This window comes from Mauremys reevesii, linkage group 5 (assembly GCF_016161935.1).
Source record: "Mauremys reevesii isolate NIE-2019 linkage group 5, ASM1616193v1, whole genome shotgun sequence".
In the NCBI taxonomy this organism is placed as follows: domain Eukaryota; kingdom Metazoa; phylum Chordata; order Testudines; family Geoemydidae; genus Mauremys; species Mauremys reevesii.
In genome coordinates, this window is record NC_052627.1 from 108,423,920 (window position 1) to 108,448,284 (window position 24,365).

The 24,365-nt window shown below is 40.6% G+C and overlaps 1 protein-coding gene across 1 annotated transcript in view; it reads right to left on the bottom strand.

The window, feature by feature from the left end:
* Positions 1-24,365, bottom strand: part of NCAPG (non-SMC condensin I complex subunit G) — a 38,353-nt gene that overhangs the window by 9,263 nt on the left and 4,725 nt on the right. Inside the window, exons 6-16 of the mRNA XM_039540868.1 lie at positions 22,916-23,000; positions 20,730-20,922; positions 15,038-15,187; positions 10,781-10,921; positions 9,691-9,814; positions 8,954-9,043; positions 8,590-8,769; positions 7,922-8,032; positions 7,226-7,345; positions 5,548-5,787; positions 3,754-3,935 (exon numbers count right to left, since the gene is read on the bottom strand). Of these exons, the coding sequence (XP_039396802.1) occupies positions 3,754-3,935; positions 5,548-5,787; positions 7,226-7,345; positions 7,922-8,032; positions 8,590-8,769; positions 8,954-9,043; positions 9,691-9,814; positions 10,781-10,921; positions 15,038-15,187; positions 20,730-20,922; positions 22,916-23,000 (1,616 nt within the window). The remainder of the gene's footprint in view (positions 1-3,753; positions 3,936-5,547; positions 5,788-7,225; positions 7,346-7,921; positions 8,033-8,589; positions 8,770-8,953; positions 9,044-9,690; positions 9,815-10,780; positions 10,922-15,037; positions 15,188-20,729; positions 20,923-22,915; positions 23,001-24,365) is intronic.

The following is a 24,365-nucleotide window of genomic DNA, read 5'->3' on the forward strand; positions in this document are numbered from 1 at the left end:
TTAAATTCTATTTTTTACAATAAAAAGTGATTAGTAACTATTTAATATTCCCAATTTAGCTTTTACACTAGCTAGCCACAAACTGCCACTCAAAGAGTAGCCAGTCATATTTTTTCAGTGGCAGAGAAGGGAAGGAGGAGAATTTAAGTCTTCCACATTTTTGTTGTGTTTATTTAAACCTCACTTTTCCCTCTCCCCCATCAACCTCCCTCTGCCCCACAAAAACAAATACCCTGCATTGAAAATCCTGAATCTGCTAATTTAATTATTTAAAACAGGAGCCCAACTGTTTCCTCTACACAGCTGCTGAGCACTAAGGTCAGTGTCAGTTTCCTTTTGAAGTTCCACTGCTAGTGTTCCTTCAGTGACACTTCAATGCCTGGCTGCACTGCTCAGCAGCATAAACAAGTAAAAATAATTCTGTTTATATTATCTCTTCCTTAAGAAATTCAATAAAGAGTCGGATCAGAGCTCCCAAAGCAGTTTCACAGGCAGCAGTAAAAACAGATTTAGGAGAGGGGAAAGAAAAGGACAAAAGGAGATAAAAAGGGAATTTCAAAAGACTAGAAGAGATTTATTTCACTGCAACCCTCCAACCCTAACTGCACCTCTTAAACATCGGCACAGTTATCTCACTGTCATAGTAATCTATGCACAGACAGAGGAATCTGTTGACTCAGTTAAAGATCATTTCTATGATCCATTGGAACATCTAGTATACACAGTCCCGTCACATGATAATCTCATGATCCTGGGTGACCTAAATGCAGTTACTGGCTCCCTGCGAACTGGATTTGAACAGGTCATTGGTCATTATGGTTCAGGCACACCCAATGATAACTCTCACCACTTGCTTATATTCTGTGCCTCCCAGAATCTTTCCATTCTTGGGTTATGGTTCAAGTGGCGACGCATACATCAGATGTCATGAATCTCTCACGATGGCGCCAATCAGACGGAGTTGGACCACATCATTACACACGATAGACGTCTCTTCGCCTCCTGTAGAGTATATCGTGGTGCGGAATGCATAGCAAAAACAAATCACCTTCTAGTGGTCGCCCATATGGTGTAGATGCTCCAATGAACAGGTAAATCCTCTGCGATGATGATGAAATTTAATATTGACGCACTCCATGTGCCAAGTTTAGCCAACAGGTTTTGTCTTGACATCAGCAACAGATTCTCAGCTCTAGCTAATCTGCCAGATGACGTGGAGGTTCCCTGGTCCCTGTTCACTTCTACCCTCAACCAATCTGCTGAGTAGACGATTGGCTATAGGCATCCAGCACACCGACCATGGCTATCAGAGAAGGCCTTCCAGATAATGAAATTGAAGGCTGCAGCCCACCAGTGTGATAAGCACACTTGTAATCAGCTGAAGTGAAAATTTAACACCCTAGAACTCCGCCCTCGCAAGGCATATTATAACCAAGTGGTGGATGATGTCAAATTTGGCTTAGCCAGGGGCGACTTGAAGCCAGCATTTTGCGCCATTCGCAACCTCAGCAGTCAAGAGGTAGTCATTACAAAAATGGCATCCTGAACAACATGTCATCGCATGATGACATTCTCTCACACTGGGTGGAACATTATCACAGTGTCCTGAACCATCCTCCAGCTGCCGCTTGTTCAGTGCTGGATGATCTGGCAGTCACTGTGGTTCCGGATCCAGACATTTGTACTGATGCACCGACATTGGATGAAGTGAAGTGTGCCATCTCTAAACTGAAAAACAGACCCGCAGGCAGTGCTGATGGCATCCCCTCAGAGCAGCTACACTGTGCTATTAATCCTGGAGCAGAATCACTTCTGGCCATCTTTCATCTGGTGTGGAGAACTGGAACCCTGCCAACTGCCTGGAAGGACAGTATTGTGATCTCACTCTAAGGGCAAGGGACCGCGCAGTGAATGCAAGAGCTACAGGCCGATCACCATGCTCTCAGTTCCAGGGAAGGTGTTTTTGCATGTTTTGCTGGCACGCCTGGAGTCTTTGCTACATTGGAAGCATCATCCTCAACAGTCAGGTTTTACGAGGAACAGGTTCACGTTAGATGACATTTTGGCCCTTCGCTTGTTGTCGGTGATACATCGCGAGTTCAGGAAGCCCCTGCATGTAGCGTACATTGATCTTAAGGCTGCATTTGATTCAGTAGACCTGTCACCTTATGGAAGGCCTTAAAGGGCGTAGGTGTCCTTACCACTCTGCTGGACTTTATTAGAGAGGTGCATAAATGGAACCACTACCCATGTTAGTCTGGGGAACCGGATGTCAGCACCTTTTAAATCAGTATCTGGTATTAGGCAGAGTTGCATTCTGGCTCCTGCACCCCTTTGTCAGGCAATGGATTCCATAATGCAGCATTCCATCAGGTCCATAGGCATTGAAATCGGTGATTTCTCACTCACAGACCTTGACTATGCTGCTGATGTTCATTTAGTACAGAGCCCCAACAGGTTTCGTGAGGCACTCCAGCATATGGAGAAGGAGTCAGATAAGATTGATCTCCATGTTTCATGGTCAAAGACAAAACTGCAAAATTTAGGACCAGGTCCACCAGCGACCCTAATCTCTTTGAACAACAAAACACAGTTTCCATCTTTTTCTATCTGGGTTCTATACTTACCAGCTCCTCCAATTCTCACACAGAGGTTCTCCATTGGATTGGCATCACAGCATCTGCCATGGGCCGTTTACAATGGATATGGAATCAACATCATCTTAGTATGACAACCAAGTTCAGGATTTATTCGAGCTGTATCTTTCCCATACTGTTGTAGGGCTGCGAAACATGGACACTACACCGCGCAGACTGGACAAAGCTGGAGACTTTCCACACAGAATGTCAATGTTGTATACTGGGCATACAGTGGAATGACTTCATTTGTAATGCAGATGTTTATGGTTGTTCAGGTCTACAGACTACTAGGGCCATTGTTCGCAGGCGGCACCTCATGCTTTTCGGACACGTCGCAAGTGTGCCACAAGGCGTTCCGGCGAACACCGTTCTCTGGGTAGCTTGTAAAATCCGGGATAAAATTCCACCAACTGAGGGGTGGATGCAGCCCAGAGGCAGACCCCCTATTACATGGCTTCATTAAGTCTGTTCTGATGCTGCACACTCTGGCCGTCAAGCCTTTGCGGTTGTGCAGGAATGGGCCAAATGGCGAATGGTCATTACGGCCGACTGTCTGGCTAAGCGTTGAAGAACCGTCCATTAAAAAAAAATGGAGGTGTGGATTTTATTTCTAGGTATGTCCCAGATGTAACCAAAACAGTGGAGTGATCAGTGTTAATAGCCACATACTAGTGCAGCGCAAAGGAATAAATGAATCTTCTTGTGCAAACAGACACACACTATTACTATTTTAACTCTCTCAAGAGGGAGCATGAAAATGATCACCGTACCTTCTTAGGAGGCTGTAAATTAAGCCTTTAAACACATAGTTAGGCACTTAAACGTGCCCCGATTTCAGAGTCGTTGAGATGCAAAACTCCCAATGAAGTAAATGAGAACTGCAGGTGCTCAGACCTACTGAAAAATTAGGCCATTTATTTAGGTGTCTGATTTTAAGTACTCAGGTTCGACAATGCTGTCCTTACTTTCTTAGGCTACTGTATCATAGTTACGTAATACATCCCACATACAAAACTTATGGGAATCACAAGAACAAAATCAGTTAAAACTACAACCTAGAAAAGAAAGAAAAAACAATATATGATTTCAACATCAGATTTTAAAAAGCTCATACCTATTTGCATAAGCAAATAAAGGGAAGAAAACTCCCAGACAGTGTCTAAGTTGAGTATCCTCTTCTGTCACTGGATTATACCACAACAAAATGAGACGAGAAAGAAGTTTGGCACTAATTAACCTCCCAGAGAACATCAACTTGGCCAGGCCTTCTGCAGCTTCTGTCCTGAGTTCTGAAAACTTAAGTAAAGAAAGACTGGATCAGAGACAGAAGTACAGTCCTTTGACTGATACACATTAGTTAATTGAAAAGTAAAGCCCCAATCTTACACTGAGATTCATGTGGATACATGCCTACACCGCTGACAACCTCCATGCAGGCTCAGAGTTGCATCCTTAGTGTCAGTGAAACTCTTAAAATAGCATCCCCCAGACACTTGTAAGTTACTGTAAATGTAAAATGAATGATATCCAAATCCACACTAATAGAATTCAGGAGCCTCAAATCTCTATCATGAAACCTACAGATAAGTTTTTATTTTTCCATTATGTTCTTAGCTTCCAATCCATTTCCAACCCAGTTAAAAATGAAAAAGGCTTTTCACTCACTAGTGAAAAAAATGGATTTCAGAACACACAACTTTGTTACAACAATCCTGCCATTTCATTGCTCTTGCACAGCTACGAAAGGCATGGAGGATTGACAGTTTCAGTAATGCCGGGGATGTAGTTAATCATACTTCTTTGTAAGTTGCCAAATACTCAAACACTAGTAGTTTGCATCCATTTCTCCTTATTTAGTTCAAACTCTCACTGATGAGGCTTCAGATTTGCCCTTATCCATCTACTTAGGGTATTTCAAAAAGTTTGTGAGCGGTTTCCCAAAAGGAAGGAAGGAGACCAGTAGGTCCAAAGTAGGAGCCAGTTTTCAAGACAAGTCCCAATATATTTATCCTAAGACTACTTACAAGAAGGCTGCCATGGTGAAAAAGCCAATCACACAAGGTGACCAAGATCCAAAAGTAGCTTAATGAAAATTTAATATAAAACAGAAAATAATAATGAGGGATACAATCCATCAAAAGGCTCGTACACCTTTTTTTTTTTCCTTACAAAGGTCACAATTTGATGTTTTCAGAAAGCACTGGGTATAGAATTGTAACTGAAACAAAACCACTGAAAACCTGCGGGAGATGTCTAGTTAGTGCCATGAGTTACGTGGGAGGGTAGCAGAGACCAGGAACAGAATACTACAACTCCAAAACCAGACCCAGTGAACTCACAATGGCAGCTTTAACTCCTCCAAGAGTGATGAAGTAATTTCCCCCTCTTGCAAAGTACAGAAAACAGTTTATAAAAATGGATTGGAGTAGTGTTTAAAATAGTCTGTTCCGGTATAGATACTACTGTATTCACATGGATATCCTTGTTATTACAAGCTGTTCTAGTTATTATTAATTTAAATGGAGCTATGCCAATTTACACCACCCTAGAATCTAGCCTAATGACCTTTCATGGGAAAATAAAGTTATCTGGGTCATAAAAGAATGTCGCTCATATTTTCACCAGGAGTAATATGAAGTTTTCTAAAGAAACCGTGGAAGAACAGCAGCTCTATTTATAGACTTCTATGCAGTACTCAACAGTGCACATGCAATTTTCATTCATATTTAAATCTATAAGCAGTTCCTGAAATATCTCAATACACTGGGCATCTGATCCAAGAATATAAACATACAGAAGTGTTTGGGAAGAAAGTAAGATTACTTATGTACAATTATATACAAATTTTTACTTTTGTAACAAAAAAGATATAGAAGAGCGGACTGATGGCATTTCATAGATAACTTACCTCGCTGTCTAAGAAACTGGAAAGAAGTTGTAGGAGGTTGTGAACAGTGGTAGTCTCTTCTTCCAATTCTTTTATTTTAGTCTCCTCCTCTTCACAATCTCTATTTCTAATCTCTGTTTCTTCACTGTGAGAATCATTGTCTTTTTTTGCTTTGAATGTTTCTATCCCAAATAACATCAGCTGGTCAAAGACTGCCTTTAAAGCACTTCGCTTTACCTTAATATCATCAATTTGTAAAACCTAGGTTTTGTAGAGGGGGGGAAAAGATGTATAGTACTATGGTACATCACTCAAAAGTTTTGTTAAAAACAAAGAGCTGATAATATTTAACTCCTAAATCAGTGACTGAGATTACCCAAAGATCACACAACAATTCACCTAAACTAAGTGGAATCCCCCCAAACTTTAGAACAGTATGAAAAAGAAACCTGAGCGCTCAAATATGAACCCAAGTATGGAATAAAATCTGAGGTTGAACTATATAAGATTATTCATTCAGCTCCAGCTATGCAATCAGCCTACTTCGTTCAGTTCAAAACTGTGCAGCACTATTTATAGTTGTTTCAATTGGGGATGTCATCCTGATCCAAATGGGAGGCCTTATCCCATGTATTCTTACTGTCCTATTGTGTCTATTTTGGAAGCAATAATAATAAAATCAAACTTATTTGGACTCTGCTAACTCCCAAATGCCCAAATCATAATCTGGACCCCACTCTGCTGAGTACTATTCATGTAAAACAATAATCCCTGTCCCAAACAGTTTACAGTCTAATTTGAAAGCAGATGCAACAGGTAATGAAATGGTAATAAATTCAAATAGTTGCATAAATTAGTCTAATCTGAAAGAAGACACACATACCTAAGAGTAACATTTTCCAGAGTGACTTCACCTTAAGCTCCATTTTCTATAGTGATTTAGGAGTCTAAGTCTCACTAAAAGTCAATGGGATTTAGGCTCCGAAGTACCTATGTCACTTTTGACAATTTTACCCTAAATTCCCCTGGTCAGTGACTATATTGTCCTGTGTGTTTGTCAACACCTAATACAATGGGTCACTTATTTTGATATGGGCCTTTAGATGCTACTACAGTACAAATAAATATATAAGAATGTTATAAATAAATAAATAACGGTTCAAGAAACCCATCTGCTATTGTCCATGTGACTCTAGAGGCCTTAGGTTTGATTTAAGCTCCCTTCGTTTTGCCCTGAACTCAGGGGGAAAAAAAAGGAGAGCCCCAACCATGAAGCATTTTCCATGCCATGGACATATGCAACTTGCGTTTGGGAAAAAAAGTGCCGAGAAGACCACCTAGAGCTGCCAGGACTCCTTTCTTTTTCACATAATGCCCAAGATAGGACAAAAAGAAGAAAGTCACAAATATTATGAATTAAGCTTCTCAGCATCTTGTACTGAAGTACCCCATTTTACAGGTGAGGAAAACTGAGGCAGAGAGAAGTTAGATCAATCAGCATAAGTCAAGTGTATGTGGCAGAGCTGGGATGTAAGCCACATATATATTTCACTATTTTTTAAATCTTCAACCAACACAGCTGAAGTCCTATATACAGTAGGTACTATTTTATTTAGAATTACGTGCCACAACTACAAGGCCAATTTTATTCACAGTCACAGCCAAACAACCCAATTCTTATCACTAAGAACATTTTTACCTGTAGCAGCAATGCAAGGTGTTGACTAGCAAAGTCTTTGTTCTGCAGGGCACAGCAACCCAAACATAAAACTGCCATGTTTCTTACAGCTGGATGGACATTAGTTATTCCAGGAAGTATCTAAAAATAATAATTTGATTCTTTGTGATTAAAATGTAAATATTGGAACAACAAAATAATTGCTATGACATGTTTGAAAAGAAGTTATTAGAAAGTAAAATGTTGAGAGACCTAGAGTGCAACATATTCACGTGTGCTTTTGTACCTAGTGAGTGAGCCAACTCCCGACCCGCCTGTGGTTTACCCTGATGGCCGGGAGCCAAAGTTTTCGAAACCCTGAAATGTAGGATCGGCTTATGAAAGGGTCATACAGTTTTTGCTATTTTTACCTACCCATTTTGGAGGGTGGCTTATAAACGAACGGGTTAATGAACAAGTATATACGGTAGCTCATAAAAAAAATACAAAAATACATCACACGCAAATCACAAAAAGCAGAGATTGAGATGTTAACAGAGAAGATGAGACACCCATATATACACAAAGAAATTGACAACTACACGAAATGTACTGTGAAGATGCATTACAAGAACTACACCATTTTCCATGATACTTAAAAATGTTTCTATTTTCATTTTATTTTTTCTATTTTCTATCTTTTATACTTGTAAAGTTGTACTACTTATTGCCACATACCAAGGATTCAATGATCCCATTCATTGTTGGGCCTATTTCTTTAGAAAGGGCCATCTGCTTGAGGAGTTCATAACACATCAGTAAACACTTCAGGAGTGTTTCAGGATCATTCTTTAAGAAGAGAAAAAGATTTTCTTTATCAGGAATGGGAGACAGAAAAACAAACAGATAATCATGTCTTTCTATGCAAGCAAAATGTTCTCTTTACACTACATTCTCATTATCAAAAGAATGCTATATCCACCTACTGGACTGAAAATGAAATAGAACTACAGTTAGTTGAATTTGTGGTTCATTTGTCATTAATTTTCACTTAAAGCTAGGAGCACTTAGGTAGGATAAAACCCCTTTTTTAAAACAGAGTTTTAATTATATCCTCAAAGTACATAAACTGCACAAAACAGCAGTTATATTGTAGAGCATTTTTGATAGAGTACATTATTATTTACATTTGAAGTTCAAATGCAAAACACTGACAACTGGATGAAAAACAATGAAATGCCTATTAACAGCTTCAAAAGAAAATTATATAAGACACAGGCCTGTTCACCAGTTGGTTGAAAACCAAAGTGAACTAAAATAACACTGATATAAAAACATAACCAGCACTTTTTTTTGGGGGGGGGGGGGGGGGGAGAAGAGAAGAGAGGAAAAAAAGGAAGTCGAACCTTCTCCACGCGCATTTCTTTAATTTCAGGCTGTTCTGCTTCTTTTATCAGATCACTCTTGATGCATTCCAGCTCTCTTATTTTCTCTTTTAACACCAATGCACGATTAAAATCCTGCAGAGTAATACATTCCTCCAAAGCTTCTTTTGTTTCCAAATGTTTCACTTTTATTTCAGCCAGCTAAATACACAGAAAATGAAAGTCACAACATTGTAACTAATTTTTATTAGCTGTAAAATAAATGATAGACTATCTAAATCAGTTAGTCAGTAGCACATATATACAAAGTGTGCTGTCTGTAAAAGTACATAAAATTAAATAGCCACTGTATCCATTTCCTGTAAGTTACCTAAAATTCATTTACCTTAAGTTGTTGCTTTCTTATTTCAGCTGCATCTATAGGAGTGTCAACTGTTACAATGGGCTCACGAACCTCTGAGATAATTTCTGCAACCTAATATTGGAGGCAAAAGTTATTGCTATTAACACCGCTTGTTGTCATTGGTCTGACTCAGATCCTATGGACATATATACCTGGACTTTCAACATTAAAAAAGTACCATCCCTCTGCATAAATCCTGAGCTTTCATTCAGATTTCTTTAGTAGATAAAACTACTACAATAAATCCCCAAAAGATTAGTGACACTTTTTGCCAATATACTGCCCTACCATGCAAGAGGTCTAGAATTTCCTGATAGCTAGCTGAGTCTGGAAATGTGATAGAAAGGACTGATGCCTTCATAAAGAGGAGTAAGGGCCTATGAATGTTCTGGTCAAAATTGGTTGAGATCTGCCAAGTTATGAGACATTAAATAATGCAGTTTGTGAAAGGGCACCACTTTTTAAATTTAGTGGTATTTTCAAAAACAATCCATCAATGTTTAGAAATCATACAGTCTAGATTGTGGGTGTGCACATGGCTTATTTAACTTCAGAGGTCACATCTCTTAGGGTGGATGGTGAAAATGAGACAAGGCTGGAAGAGAGGACCAGAATGGCATGTTTTTGCAGAAGTAACTATAGTGGTTGCTGCCACTTCCATTACAATAATCTGTCAAGGCTGTCTGTCACATGGCCTAGAAACAAATAAAACTACTTACAGTATGAATTCTCCTGTCATCATCTTTGAGAATGCTGAGCAATCTCTCGACAAGGGAAGATATAAGGGATGTTGAAGTAGTAGGTAGAATAAGAATCTCCTGCAAGACGGCCAGTAAACGCTTCCTATGTTTTTTTTTAAAAAAAGTAAAGTTTAAATTACACCCTCCTTTCTTAAAATACTGGGGAAACACTCAATAGCTAAGATTTAATCTACTTTATTTATTTTGAAATACATTTGCTAGCAAAGTACTAGGTTGTTCTTAGCTGAACACTAATGAATTATTCAATTTTTTTTTACTCAGTATTATTTTCTTCTGCTTTTACCAGATGACACCAAATAAAAGTACGGGGATAGGAACACTCATTGTTATAATTAGTGAAGAACACTTCTATTTAAGTTCTTTAATTAAAAACTCACATCTTTCCAGATGCAAAATGTCTTAACTAGTCTAATAGTACAAAACAACTTTATTCCTTCAATGCCTGCACAATGCAGTAAACCAAAACAAGACTGTCACACCGACAATATTAATTAAATGTGCAATTGTATCTGGAAAAAGGAAAAATGTGGCATTGTGGGTTTTCAAGCTTATTCTTTCTCAATAACTTCCATGTCAAGTTTGCTCAAGTTGCAGGTAAAAAGATGGTTTTAAATGTATCAATTAAAATAGTAAAATCTGCTTGAGATCTAAAATGGAATCTATGCCTTTTTCTTTCTGATATCACAATTAATGAAGAGGCTGTTTACTTAGAACTTAGTCAACAATTCTGATGATTATGAGCAAGTCAGAATGGAAAATAAACGAATTCACTCTCCCATGGTGGTACTAGGTCTGCATTAATAACAGAAGTATTTTAAATGTATTGTTTCACTGAAGTACGCAGCTAGGACTCTGAATATAATCAGAAGCAATCCTGTTAAGCAAGGTGAGGCCATTTTTGCAACCAGCATAGAACTGTAATATTTTGACTGGCTGACATTTTTTTCTTTAGAAGTACATTCTAGATGTAAGCAAGCGGGTTTCCATAGTAAAGGCCAAGAAGTCAGTAAAACAAACCTGTACATGCATACAATTTTACAAAGCTTACCTTCCTCCCTCCTCAGTGGTATCCATGCAGCCTATAATAAGAATCAACTGCTGACCTATAAATTCTTTTGTCAGCAAGTTTTCAATACAGGAAAAATCTTCCCTTTGTTCTTCACTCAGAACTGGCATGTTCTGAAGGTAACTGAACACAAAGGACAGTCATCATTAAATGCAGTATCTCTGTTGCAAAGTCAAAATACAAAAGTGTTCCTTCCTACTTCTGTGTAACAAAAGGTTACATCTTTTACTATCACAATACGTTAATGATAAAACATTTGAAGTTCATTTTTCATGTATTTTCTTTTTGAAGATTTATACAATTCTGGATGAACATTTATAAGACATGCAAATAAAGTAGCTTAAATGTATGAAATCCACAAAAACCTACATTGAGATCTCTATAAATGTTAGAAGCAGAAAACGACAAAAGTTCATTTTGCATATGCAAGCTTAATCCTGCCTTGTGTGTAGGCATAACCATCTTTTAATACATATGCACCATTTCTCAAATAAATGAGCAATTTAAAAAGAAAAAAAAAAGATTTAGTATAACTATAGCATTGAATACCGCATACCAGATATACAGAGTCTAAGAAAGTAATTTATATGAGAAGTACCCAGTAAGCCATTCTAACAAACACCATAGAGTAACACTGAAAATTTGCTGGCTAAGATGGGTAGTCCATATTCACAAGGAGAAATGTATCTTTGGTCATTTCCTGACTTTCTGGAACCCGTGCTTCTCTACATTTTTATTCCTTGGCTATGCACACATGTTCTGCAGAGCATTCCTTAGCATCAGAAGAAAACTTGATGTACAGTATAGGTCACAAAGTGTGATTTTCAACAACTTAAGTCAAATCCAAACATTTTCTCCAGAACACGTAGGCATTTTTCAGTAAAGGCTATTTTTATGCCAAATACTAAGTCTTAAACTTCCTAAATCTAATCATTTCAGTGCTAGCTCTAGTAAAGAAAATTTTAAGAATTTCTTTATAATGGGGTAAGTGTCTCCCCATCATGCAATACACACTTTCCTCATACTCGAATATCTGAACCATTTTTTCCCCCTCAAAAACTTTAAAAAATTGTGAAAAAAATCAAGGATAAAGTATTTTTCACCTGGAGAACAACCGTTACAAAGAAAACACTTCTGAAGAAATTGTGATTCAATTAAAAGATTTTCTCTCTCTTACAGACATTACAAAAAGAGGAAGACAAACATTTTTTAAATTGTTTGCAGCTTTGTATTTATGTCATTCCCTAGGACTCATTTGGGGTCATACGGTTACAGACCTTCACAAGTTAGAGCTTAGAGCATGGATAAGGGCAGCATAGTCCAAACTAAAGTTATATTTTAAAACAATTCATAACAGATTTAACATGTTGTAGCACAGGTGGCTGGTATAATAGGCATGGGGAGGCTAAACCCACCCTAAGCCAACCCCTGCTCTGCCCTCTCCCCAATGTCAGTGCCCAAGAAGGAACTCAGCTCTGCTGTCATCTGGAGGCCTGGTGCTAGAGGTGGACTGGTGCTGGGGGCCCGGCACTGGCGGCCCAGCACTGGTGCCGACCAGGGGCCTGGGACAGTTCGGCCAGGGCTCCTTTGGCTGTGGAGGGGAGAGAGGCCACTCCAGTGGTCAAGGAGTAGGAGTGGGACCTTGAGTGCAACGGTCGGGGTCACATGGCTAGCCACCCAGAAGGAGGGACTCACGCGTCGCCCATGTGCTGTAGTTTAGGTTTTCCAAAACCCATACTAATAAGACCAGGGAGTAGTGAAAGGGTGGGAGGACACTTTAAACCAACAGCTGCACAAATTATAACACAAGATGTAAAAGAAGAGGGTGCAACTATTTTTCTGATTGTGTTCCATGGGGACCATTCAGAACCTGAAACCACTGCAAAATTCAGCTCCCTGCTTATTAAGCAATTTCATGCCAAAAGCACCTGTGCTCCATGATCTATACTGGCTGCTAACTAATTTCTTGGCGAAATTTAAAGTTACCCCTCTGAGACCTAAATCATTTAAATTACAGGGGTCTCTCTGTGAAGGATCTAACACTGTGTAATTCACTCCCCGTCCTGTGTCTCAAAACCTAGATTATCTTATTCCAGTCTTTTCCTGGTGGGGAGAAGACAGAAAGGGTTTGAAGAGCATTGTCAGGAAGGAAGGAAAAAGTCCTTTATGGCCTCTTAAATTAAAATGTACATGTCATTATTTTACACCCAACATACTGGATTAGTGCTTTTATAAATATGAATAAATTTAATAATCTGACATCTATAAAGTTCATAAAGCATGTTAGCAGCATCCTTTCTCTGTCTGAAGTTCCCTGCCTCATTTACCACACAGTTGTCAATTTCTGCAACAAATGAGGCAGGGGTCCTACAGACAAAGCCTAATTCACCACACATCCCAGATCACATTCCATCTTGTGCACTTAAAGAAGCAGGGGTCCTGTGTAAAAGTTAGTATGTGATCAAGTAAAGACTGTATCATAATGCATACGCACAGAGGACTAAACTAAGGTTGCACAGAAACCCTAAATCTGGCATTTCCTAATTTCTGAGGTCTTGACTTTGAAACCTTTTAATAAGGTTTTTCTGGAATGTTTAAAGATGTTTAATTTACTCCAGGGGGAAATTCTGCACCTCTGCGCATGCACAGAATTCATGTCTCCCATAGATTTTTTTTCTCCACAGAATACTACATTCTGATGGCGAGGCATTGCAATTACTCCTTTCGCCTACCAGGGGCTGCTGTGGCACCAGAAAAGAGGACAGACGGCTCACAAGTTGGAGCAGTCAGCCATGGAGAGGAAGAGAGCAGAGGCTGCTTTTCTCACAGCAACATGCAGAGCCAGGTTAGCGAGAACAATATATGGGGGTGTAACAGGGTGCTGGCCAGGAGATCCTGAGCCAGGCCCCTGTTAGCCCAGCTCCAATTAAGAAGTATTAATTGGGGCTACCTGACTAGGCCATGCCAAATTGCTAGAAGAGAAGCACTTGCGGGCCTCATTATCCAGGGAGCTATAGAAGGCTGACAGGAAGGAACTGAAGGGGGCAGGGGGGGAGAGAGAAAGGAAAGGGAGGAGCCAAAGGCTGTGCATCCCTGCTGGCTGGAGAAGCTAACTGTCCCCCAGGTTGCTGGTTTGGAGCAGACTGTAAATAGCAGGTGGTGGGAGCTGACACTGAAAATAAAAAGCACTGGTGATTGCACTCAGAAGGGGTCTCTGGCTGATTTGTTGCAAGGGGAAGCGAAGGCCTCGTTACAGGGGGGCACAGACAGAGCAGGGCACACGGGGCTGCTGGATGGTCACCTAGACTGGCGTTCAGAAGGGCTAGTGGGAGGGACAGACTGGAGCGAGAGTACAGGAGCTAGTGGGGTGACAGCATTGAGCCGGGGCTGAATGGGAGTGTGGTGCAGGGACACATGGGCCCTGGGGGAAGAAGGTGCAGGGAGAGATGGGGGTGAGACAGATGTGCCTGTGATCAGAGTCTGCCTGGGGGAGGCTTCCCAACTCCCTAATAATCCTTTCCTACCCACAATAAAAACCTGCTCTATACTTCCCTCCCCGCCGCACACAACCCTCCCCCCCACACAGATTCACTCCCAGACTCCTAGCAATTACTTCCTTCTCCCTCACCTCTTCCATTACCCTGACTCCCTCCAAGCCTTTGCACTGTTGCTAAGGAAGGGGTGCAGGAAAACATCTCTGTATTGTACTTTAAATGAATTATTACTCAAAGGTCTGTATTCATATGCCTAGTAAGGACTCTATTTGTCAAAAAACATTTCTTGAATCTTTTTTTTGTTGCCCATATTGTTATGGACATACTTGCTGACAGGTATTTTGAAATAAATGACCAAAAATAATTGAAAGTGGTGTGATTATATGGCGCAAAAAATTAAAAATATGTGCAGCTCATTAATTATGCACACACGCAGTGGCACAGAATTCCCCTCAGGAGTAGACATTGGGTCACCCTAAGTATATCGACCTAAGCACTACACCTGTTGCGGAGGTGAAATTAAGTTGATGTAGTGGGTGATTTACATCAGAGGGAGCTACGTTTTAGTATAGACACTTACAGAATTAACTTGACATAATCTGTACTATACATTTTAGTATAGACACACTTACAGAGTTAGGTTGATGTCATCTGACCTAAATCTGTAGTGTAGACCACCCCTAACAAATATTCTCAGCAGTTTTTCCTACATTAGTGGTAATTAAGCATTTTTAAATATAATTACCTCAACAGATAATCTGCATATGTGGCAGGTTCTGACAAAATCTGCTCCATCAAAGCTTCACCTTCTTCCCCTTTTGATTTTAGATACTCACAAAGGGTTCTCCAATATAAAGCACTCTCAGCAGTTAGATCTTCCACTGGAATCAATTTCCTAAAAATAAAGAGAAATAAACACACACACATACCTGCTGAGATCAGTTAAAAATATTAGAAACCTAAAAGACAGAGAAGGTGGGTAAGATAATATCTTTTATTGGACCAACTTCTTTTGGTGAAGGAGACAAGCTTTCGTGCTTACAGAGCTCTTCTTCAGGTTTGGGAAAGGTACTCAGTGTCACACCTAAATACAAGATGAAAGATGGTTTAGTTTAAGTAGTTAACCCATATTTCAAAGGACTATTCAAGGTGAAGTGGCCCATTAACACCCCACCAGTCACAGGGGTGCACAAAAGGCAGGGGTGTTAGTAGGTTATAGATTGTTGTAATAAGCCATAAATCCACTGTCTCTGTTCAGTCCAGGATTTTTAGTGTCTAGCTAAATTATGGATTTAAGATCCCACATTCATCTTTTTAAAGTGGTGTGTAGGTTTCCTTTGAGGATGAGGGCTGAGAGGTCAGATACAGAATGATCACTTTGTGAAAAATGCTCACCCACAGGTGATAGGGTTTTTTTTTTGGTCTTTTATCACTTTCCTGTCTGAGTTCATTCAAGACCGTAGTGTTTGTCTGGTTTCACCCACATAGCTGCTATTGGGACATTTAGTGCACTGGATGAGGTACACCACATCGTATAGGCATGTGTAGGACCCATGGCTCTTGACAGGTGTGTTGTGAAGGGTGTTGATCATTGTTGCAGTGGAGATATTTCTTTCAGGATTCAGACATCTTTCCTGAACCCCACTTTCTGGCCTTCAAACAACCCCCCAACCTCATCATCAGAAGCAAGCTCCCCATAGACCAGGGCATACCAAATAAAAGCAGCACCAGACCCTGTCAGAACAACAGATGCAAAAGCTGCTCCACTGCTATGATGATCAACATTCCTCACCCACCATAATGCATCTTTCAATATAATGGGTCCTACACATATAACTTCCCCACTCAAACTCTATAGTCCAGTTTATAGGGTCAAGGACCACAATGGCCCTTTTAGCCACAGCATCTCACCGAGACTTCACATTTAGCTGATTATATAACATAACTGCCAAGTCTTTTTCAGGTTTCAGAGTGGTAGCCATGTTAGTCTGTATCAGCAAAAACAATGAAAAGTACTTGTGGCACCTTAAATTTATTTGGGCATAAGCTTTCGTGGGCTACAACCCACTTCATCAGATACATGAAGTGGAAAATACAGTAGGAAGATGTATATAACAGTACTGATGAAGTGGGTTTTAGCCCAAGAAAGTTTATGCCCAAATAAATTTGTTAGTCTCTAAGTCCTTTTCAGTTTCACTGCTTTCCAGGATAGAGTCCCCCACATCTCGTAAGTATGGCCTACATCCTTTATTCCTAGATCATCTGCTTGCAGCCACCAAACCAAGCAATCCAGATGACACATTATCAATGACTTGTCCACTTCATTATTTACCACTCCCCTTTTTTATATAATCAGTGATTATTTTGTTTTCTTCCAGGTTATTGATAGAAATATTAAATAGCATTGGGACAAGAACTGATCCCTGCAGTAGCCCATTACAGACACCAGCTCAGTGATGATTCTGTTTACAATTACATTTTGAGGTTCCACATTGTATTTCGCTGTGACCATCTCACTACATTTCCCAGACTTGAGGAAGAACTTTGTATAAGCTTGAAAGCTCGTCTTTCTCACCAACAGAAGTTGGTCCAATAAAAGATATTATCTTACCTAGGATTATCACACATCTGGGTTTTCCCGGACATACCCTCTTTTTTAAATCTTTTTTCTCTGTTCGGGCAGAGTTTTCAAACAGGAAGTGTACGAGTTTTTAAAGACCAGAAAAGCTGCAGGTCAGAAAGAGCCCTGATTGGTCCCTCTCCAGCATCTGCAGCTGATTGGTCCATTCCCCTGCAAGCCATAGCTGCTGGATCCCCCCCTGAGCTTTCAGTCTTGGGGAGAGGGTCCCACAGAAAAGCACTGTCTGGCAGCTGTTGCTGCATCCTGGGCTTGTGCCACCCACCCACCAGTGTGACAGGGAGCAACACTGCCTACCCACCTCCAATGAGTACCCCCACAAGCACCTCCAACTGTACCCTCTCCCAGTTCTCCCCCTGCTCCGACAGTGTCTTCTTTTTGGGAACCTGAAATATAGTAACCCTAACCTAATCCACCTTGTCTAATTTTGAAACTTATCAGTTAGCCAGTTTTTTGTATTGTTGCAGTTTCTTAATCAAAATGCCTGGCAGTACCAAGCCAAATGCCTTATAGAAGTCTACGTATATTACATCAACATTACCACCTTTACCAACCAAACTTGTAACCTCATCAAAAAATGATATCAAATTAGTTTGGCAAAATCTATTTTCCATAAACCATGTTGATTGGCATTAATATTACCCTCTTTTAATTCTTTATTAAATTGAGTCCCTTATCAATCATGTCATTATTTCGCCGAAGGTCAAAGTAAATTATTCATCATCCCACTTACCCTTTCAAATATTGTCACAACATTCGCTTTTTTCCAGTCCTCTGGGACTTCCCCAATGTTCCAAGACTTATTACAAATAATATTTTTTTAAAAAATCAACACAGAGGGTTCCCGGTATAAGTCTCCCCTTTATCTGCTATTTCAGATATCCATCATTCATCAACAGGGAAACATGTTCCGATTCACGTTGGTCCTGATCCTGATCCACATATCCATCTTTTGCACAGATCGGGACCAACATGAATTGGTTCCCCTTATGGTACAGTACAGTATTGTACTTGTCTACATGCCCCTCCCTCCCAGTGCCTCCAGCCTGCCGCCGATCAGACGTTAGGCGTGTTCAGGAGGCGCGGGGGGGGGGGCGGGAAGAGGGAGGAGTGGGGATGGGTGCTCGGAGGAGAGGGTGGAACTGGGTGGGATGAGGCGGGGTGGGAGTGGAGGGGGGGGCAGGAAGAGGCAGGGTGGCCCTGTACAGTACTGTCCTGTATACCTCCCAAGTAGTGCTCCTTCCACTGTCATATGGGGATAGGGGTACATAACTGCCTACTCCACAGGGCTGCTGTGAAAATTAATCTGATAACATTCCATAAAGCCCTTTGAACAGAGCTTCATAAATGCTAAGATTAAGTGGCTGTACAGTGCCCATCATGGGTGCAAAATGCATTCAAAGTGTTAAGAGTGGGCCTGTGTCTAAGGGAACGTCAGAGTGTAACATTAGAAGTGAAATTAGATGTTATAAAGTGAATTGAAAGAGGTGAGCATGCAGCCGACATTGCTCATATTGTTGGTTTTCCTGCTTCGACAGAATGCTCAATTTTTAAGAGTGCTGATCTAATTCGTAAAAGCACTAGAAGCGCTACAAAATTGTCATCAATGAAGATAATGAAACAGAGAATCAGTACAATGGAGAAAATTTAATGTTTGCTGGATGATTGGATTGATGACCTCCATGAAAAGAAAACGCCTGTGAGTTTAAGCTTGTTTCAGGAGAAGGCCAAAAGCCTGTATAATGATTTAAAGGAAAGAGAGGGAGAGCTCAACAGCAGAAAAGGAGATCTTCAGTGCTAGTCATGGGTGGTTCCACAGATTTCAGAAGCGTGCCAATTTACATAATGTAAAACTCACAGGAAAAGCAGCTAGTGCAGATAAAGAAGCAGCTGAAATGTTTCCAGTGCAGCTAAACACAATTGTTTCAGAAGGAGGCTACTCTCCAAAACAGGTTTTTAACATCAGCAAGACGGGCCTTTACTGAAAGAAGATGCCAACAAGGACTTATATTTCTCATGACAAGAAGATTGCTCCTGGATTCAAAGCCTCAAAAGACCCTTAACCCTTCTGCCTGAGGGAAATGTAGAAGGCAATTACAAGCTGAAGCCCTTGCTTGTATACCACAGTGAAAACCCAAGAGCAGTGAAGGGCTATGTCAAGTCTCGTCTCCCTGTGATTTGGAACTCGAACAGAAAGGCCTGGATGAGATGCAATATTTTCCGTGAGTGGTTTGTAGACTATGCTGTCCCTGAATTTAAAGCTGACTGTCAGAAGGAAAATTTGGCCTTTAAGATTCTCCTGCTGGATAACGCAAGTGCCCATGAATTGGACTATGAAGCTCTCTGCCTGAAGGTCAAGGTCCCATTTTTGCACCCAACACCACATCATTACTGCAGCCTATGGACCAGATGAACAGTCTGCCAAAGTCTCCAGGGCTCTCAATGATGCAGTGGCTTGCTACAGGGAGATCTATCATTCAGAGATTCATGCAGGAGAGCAGACGTCGATAAAAATCCCTTTTTAAAGACCTCTGCAACCAAAAAGACAGCCACGGAAAAGCCAGCACATGAAAACTTAGCCACCACTCCTACTTAAGTTTAATGTAATTGACACTTTTATACTGTATTACTATATTAAAATGTTCTGTGTGTTTGAACAGTGTTAGTAGAGTTCTATATTATTTTATTCAATGTTTTATGTGTAAAATGTGTAATGTGTAACCTATCATTGTAAAAAGGTACAGTTTAGACAAAAAGAGCATTGTCATAGGTGAGTGTGGTGGACGCTGTGAATGCATCCCCCCAATTCCATTATTTCTTATGAGGAAAAATTCCCCTGTATACGTTGTTTTGATATCCATTGCCCTTTTCAATAATGCAACCCCAATATATACAGGGGACCCCCTGCATTAGCAATTCAGATAACTCCTCAGCCAGCTCTTTTAAAACTCTTGGATGCAAGTTATCCAGAGCTGCTGATTTTAAAACATATAACTTTAGTTGCTGCTGTTTAATATCCTCCGAAGCTACTATTGGAATGCAAGTATTTCATCCTCATTGAATATGACATGATTTGCATTTGGGGAGAAAAACAGAACAATTTATTAAACACTTCTAACTCTTCTGCACTAGTGACAATTCTGCCACTTCCATTGAGTAAGGACAATTACCATTGTTAAGGTTCATTTTGTTCACAATGCTTAAAGAAACAAAACAAAACTCCACACCTCCTTATGGTCCTTAATTCTGCTAGCTATAGCGTTAGCCTTGAGACCTTTTGCTTCCCTTATCAATTTTCTACAATTTCTAGTTTCTACTATACATTCATTGCTATCAACTTCCCCTTTTTTCCTTTTGCTGTATATTATTTTGTATGCTGCTTGAACTTCCCCTCTAAGTCAGGCTGTTTTGTTAACCAGTGTAGCCTTCTCTCTCAATAGTGGGATTGTGGCTTCTTGGGCTTGTAGTAACACGTTCTTAAACACTTTCTAATTATCACTGACATTTTTCTATTTAAATTCTCCTAGCTGATTTGGCTCAAATTTTTTAAACTTTGTGAAATTGGCCCTTTTAAATAACAATTTAAAAAAAGAAAAGAAAAGAAAAGAAAAGAAGAGAAGACAGACATTAAAGATGGTCAAAAGTATAATAATCACCATGATGTTCACTGACTTCACTTCCCAGCACATAGAACAGTTTCTCCTTTCCTATTAAAAAGGCCCCAATAAACTGAAATCCCATGTTGAAAGTTGAATGAAAAAATGTTAATCTTTTAGATACACAGGGCTGATTTACATACCTGTTATCAAGGTTTTTGCAGTTTTGAACTAAGTCACTAAGTGGAGATAACAAAAACATGGCATTAAGCACTGAGACAGCCACTTTGGGGCAGTTTTCTACATCCAGCCGGTGAAGCAATTCTAGGACATCCCCCTCAGTCAACCGTAACCAGGCTTGAAGAAGTTTCTTCTGCACCACCTCCTTAACAGCATCTATTCATAGAAGAATTGAATCTATATTCACAGGATTAAGTATATTTCCCATACACTTTTGGTACTCCAGGGTTCTTAGGAACTAATGCATATATGAAGACCATAAGGAAACAAAAATCGATATGGTACTACTGTAGAAAAGGAGCAGCTACTTACATTACTGTAAGGAACGGTGGACAGATCCACCAATGGCTATTAGTCAAGATGGTCATGTTACCTCATGGTCTGTGTGTCCCTAAACCTCTGACTGCCCTGTTCTGTTCATTCCCTCTGAAGCATCTGGGCCAGCCATTGTCAGAAGACAGGATACTGGGCAAAATGGACCCTGGGTCTGACCCAGTATGGCAATTCTTATGTTGTTATGAGAACTGTAGTCCTTCTAGATGTTTTGTCTCTGTGGATCCCACTTGTGATGTGCACAAACAGCATGTGTGTGAGATTACAATCTCTTGACCAGTCGTGTTCTGCTGGCCATGCTTGTGTTTTGCATGTTTCTGTGCTTCTTCTCTCCCACATGAAACGACATACAGCAGAGCACCCCAACCTCTCGATTCCCTCATACATTCCAAATATCAAAAGAAATGAACTCCAAAAGGAGTGGGGATAGAGAGATACATGAGACATGGATAAAACAGCTTGAAGAACCACAATTACCATAAAGTAACTTCTTTTTTAAATCTGTGTCCATACAGACCTACTTGTGGTACATAGGTAGCATTTCCCAAATTAATAGGAAGGTCTGAGAAGTGCTAGCTACAGCTAGATAAACAAGGATTGCAGAACTGCCCTTCTGAATTTAGCATCAGATCTAATAATCTATCTAGAGTGTAATGTTTGGTAAAGTTATGGAATGAGTTTACTCTGCTCAATACATCTAGAAAAACTAGGGTTTCCAACTTTCTATTTGCAGAAAACCAAACACCCTTGCCCTGCCACACTTCTTCTCAGACGCCCCACACCTGCTCACTCCATCCCCTCTCCCTCCATCGCTCGCTGTCCCCCCCCCACTCATTCACTCATTTTCACTGGGCTGGGGGAGAAGTTTGGGGTACGAGCTCTGGCTGGGGGATCGTGAATGAGGAGTTTGGGGTGCAGGAGGGGGCTCTGGGCTGGGCCAGGGGTTTGGGGTGTGGGAGGGGATAAGGCTGGGGATGAGGACTTTGGGGTGAAGGAAGTGGCTCCAGGCTGTGGACAAGGGGTTTGGAGTGTGTGAGGGGGCTTTGGGCTGGGGCAGGGGGTTGGGTTGCAGACTTCAGGAGGGAGTTAGGGTGTGGGAGAGGGCTCCAGGCTGGGCGTGTTGGGGCGCAGGAAGAGATGTGGGCTCCGGGTGGCGCTCACCTCAGGCGGCTCCCGGAAGTGGCAACATGTCCCCTTGGCTCCTAGGCACAGGGGCAGCCAAGTGGCTCAACGCGCTGCCCCAGCGACAGGTGCCACTCCCGCAGCTTCCACTGGCCGCGTTCCCGGTCCATGGGAGCTACGGAGCCGGCGCTCCAGGCGGGGGCAGAAAGTGGTGCTTCCCTAGCTGCCCCTGCACCTAGGAGCCAGAGGGACATGTCACCACTTCCAGGAACTGCATGGAGCTGGGTAGGGAGCCTGCCTGCGCACAACCAGACTTTTAACAGCCCGGTCGGCAGTGCTGACCAGAGCTGGCAGGGTCCTTTTTCAACCAGGCGTTCTGGTTGAAACTGGACACCTGGCAACCCTAAGCAAACCTTGTAAAAATCACAATACAAAACTTTGCATTAAACTGTTCACATTTTACACACACAAAAAAAATTGTGACGCTGTAAGGCTCCCTGAAATCCTCTATTACCTAACTGAACTCTATTATGTACCTACAGCGTGTAGTGTTCTGCCTTCATATTACTTCTATACTATATCTTCCACATTTTCTTTTAGAGTATTTTTTTAAATACCTGAAAAATAAACATTTAAGAAAGGAATGATACCCTATAAGCCAAAATACACTCAGAAATTCAAATATTTCTCTCACCAGATCTATCATTCAGTCCTTGCTGCAATAGTTTTACTCTCTGAGCTATGGACAAAGCTCTCATGTGAACTTTCTCTGCCAAAACCTTAAAAAAAATATTAAGCAGACATTGGTATTTGATTATCAAATGCATGTCTACAAATTACATCCAGCAACTTGAAATTCAACACCTCAAACTCTCATTATGGTTCTGAATGCTAAAAACCTTAACAGAATATTTAAGAATTTAAACACACAGTTAGAAAATTAATTTATTGCAGGGGTTCTCAAACTGCGGGTCAGGACCCCTCGGGGGGGGTCATGAGGTCATTACATGGGGGGTGCAAGCTGTCAGCTTCCACCCCAAACCCTGTTTTGCCTCTAGCATTTATAATGTTAAATATATAAAAATGTGTTTTTAATTTATAAGAGGGGGTCGCCTCAGAGGCTTGCTATGTGAAAGAGGTCACCAGTACAAAAGTTTGAGAAACAGTGATTTATTGTTTCTACAGCAACTATAAGTCAGCCCTCTTCCCATAATCCTAGACACATTAATAAGGCACTGATATCTATGATTCTTAACATAACTCAACAGCCGGACTGGCCCTTCACCCTCCCTTGCGCCCCCTCTCACACACACACACACTTCATTTTTCTTCAACACAGCTCTGCTTAGCTCCCAGCGCAGAATTGGAGCTTAAGTCTTCTTTCCTTCCTGGCTTAAGGGAAAAGATTCACAAGTAACACTCTAATTAACAGTGACTTTCCGTTTAAAGCACTAAACAGAGAAGCCAAACCTGTCTGTAATGATAGAAACAAGACTGCTACATTACTTAAACCCAATTTTTTTTCTTCCAAGTCCACCAATATGAGGATTCAGTCCAAAAACAATTTAGATTATTGAGGGACTCTATAAAACAGAAACTATTTCAGATATAATTAACATTTGTTAGTCATCATCCCAAATATTTTGCTTGTATGTGATAGTTTCTTTTCCTTCAGACTGTAAGCTCTTTGAGACAGGAAGCGTTTTCTCTTTTGTGTTTTACAGAACCTAGCACATGTGGGTGCCAACACAATAATATTACTAGTCATTCATATTACAATAATACAAAAAGCACTCCAAACAAGAACCACACCAACACCAATAGCCAGGTTTTAGGAAACAATATCTATATATATAGATATAAAGTTTGATTCACAGCCACACCTGCTAGGGGGATGGACTACTTATGCTTTCTGTTCCTGAAGAGCTGGGTTCTAGACTCCCTGTACTCTACCATACACTACTTTTTACAATGGAGTTCCACGAAGGTTATATCATGAAGGAAAAAACTGACTACTTTTTCTAAAGATTCAGGAGATGCTACTTGAAAGATTCCTTTAATGTATCACTCTCTTATGCAGCGACTTTTCTGGTAACTGAACATACTAACCATTTTAGCTACTTTTCTTACTGGAAATACCTTAT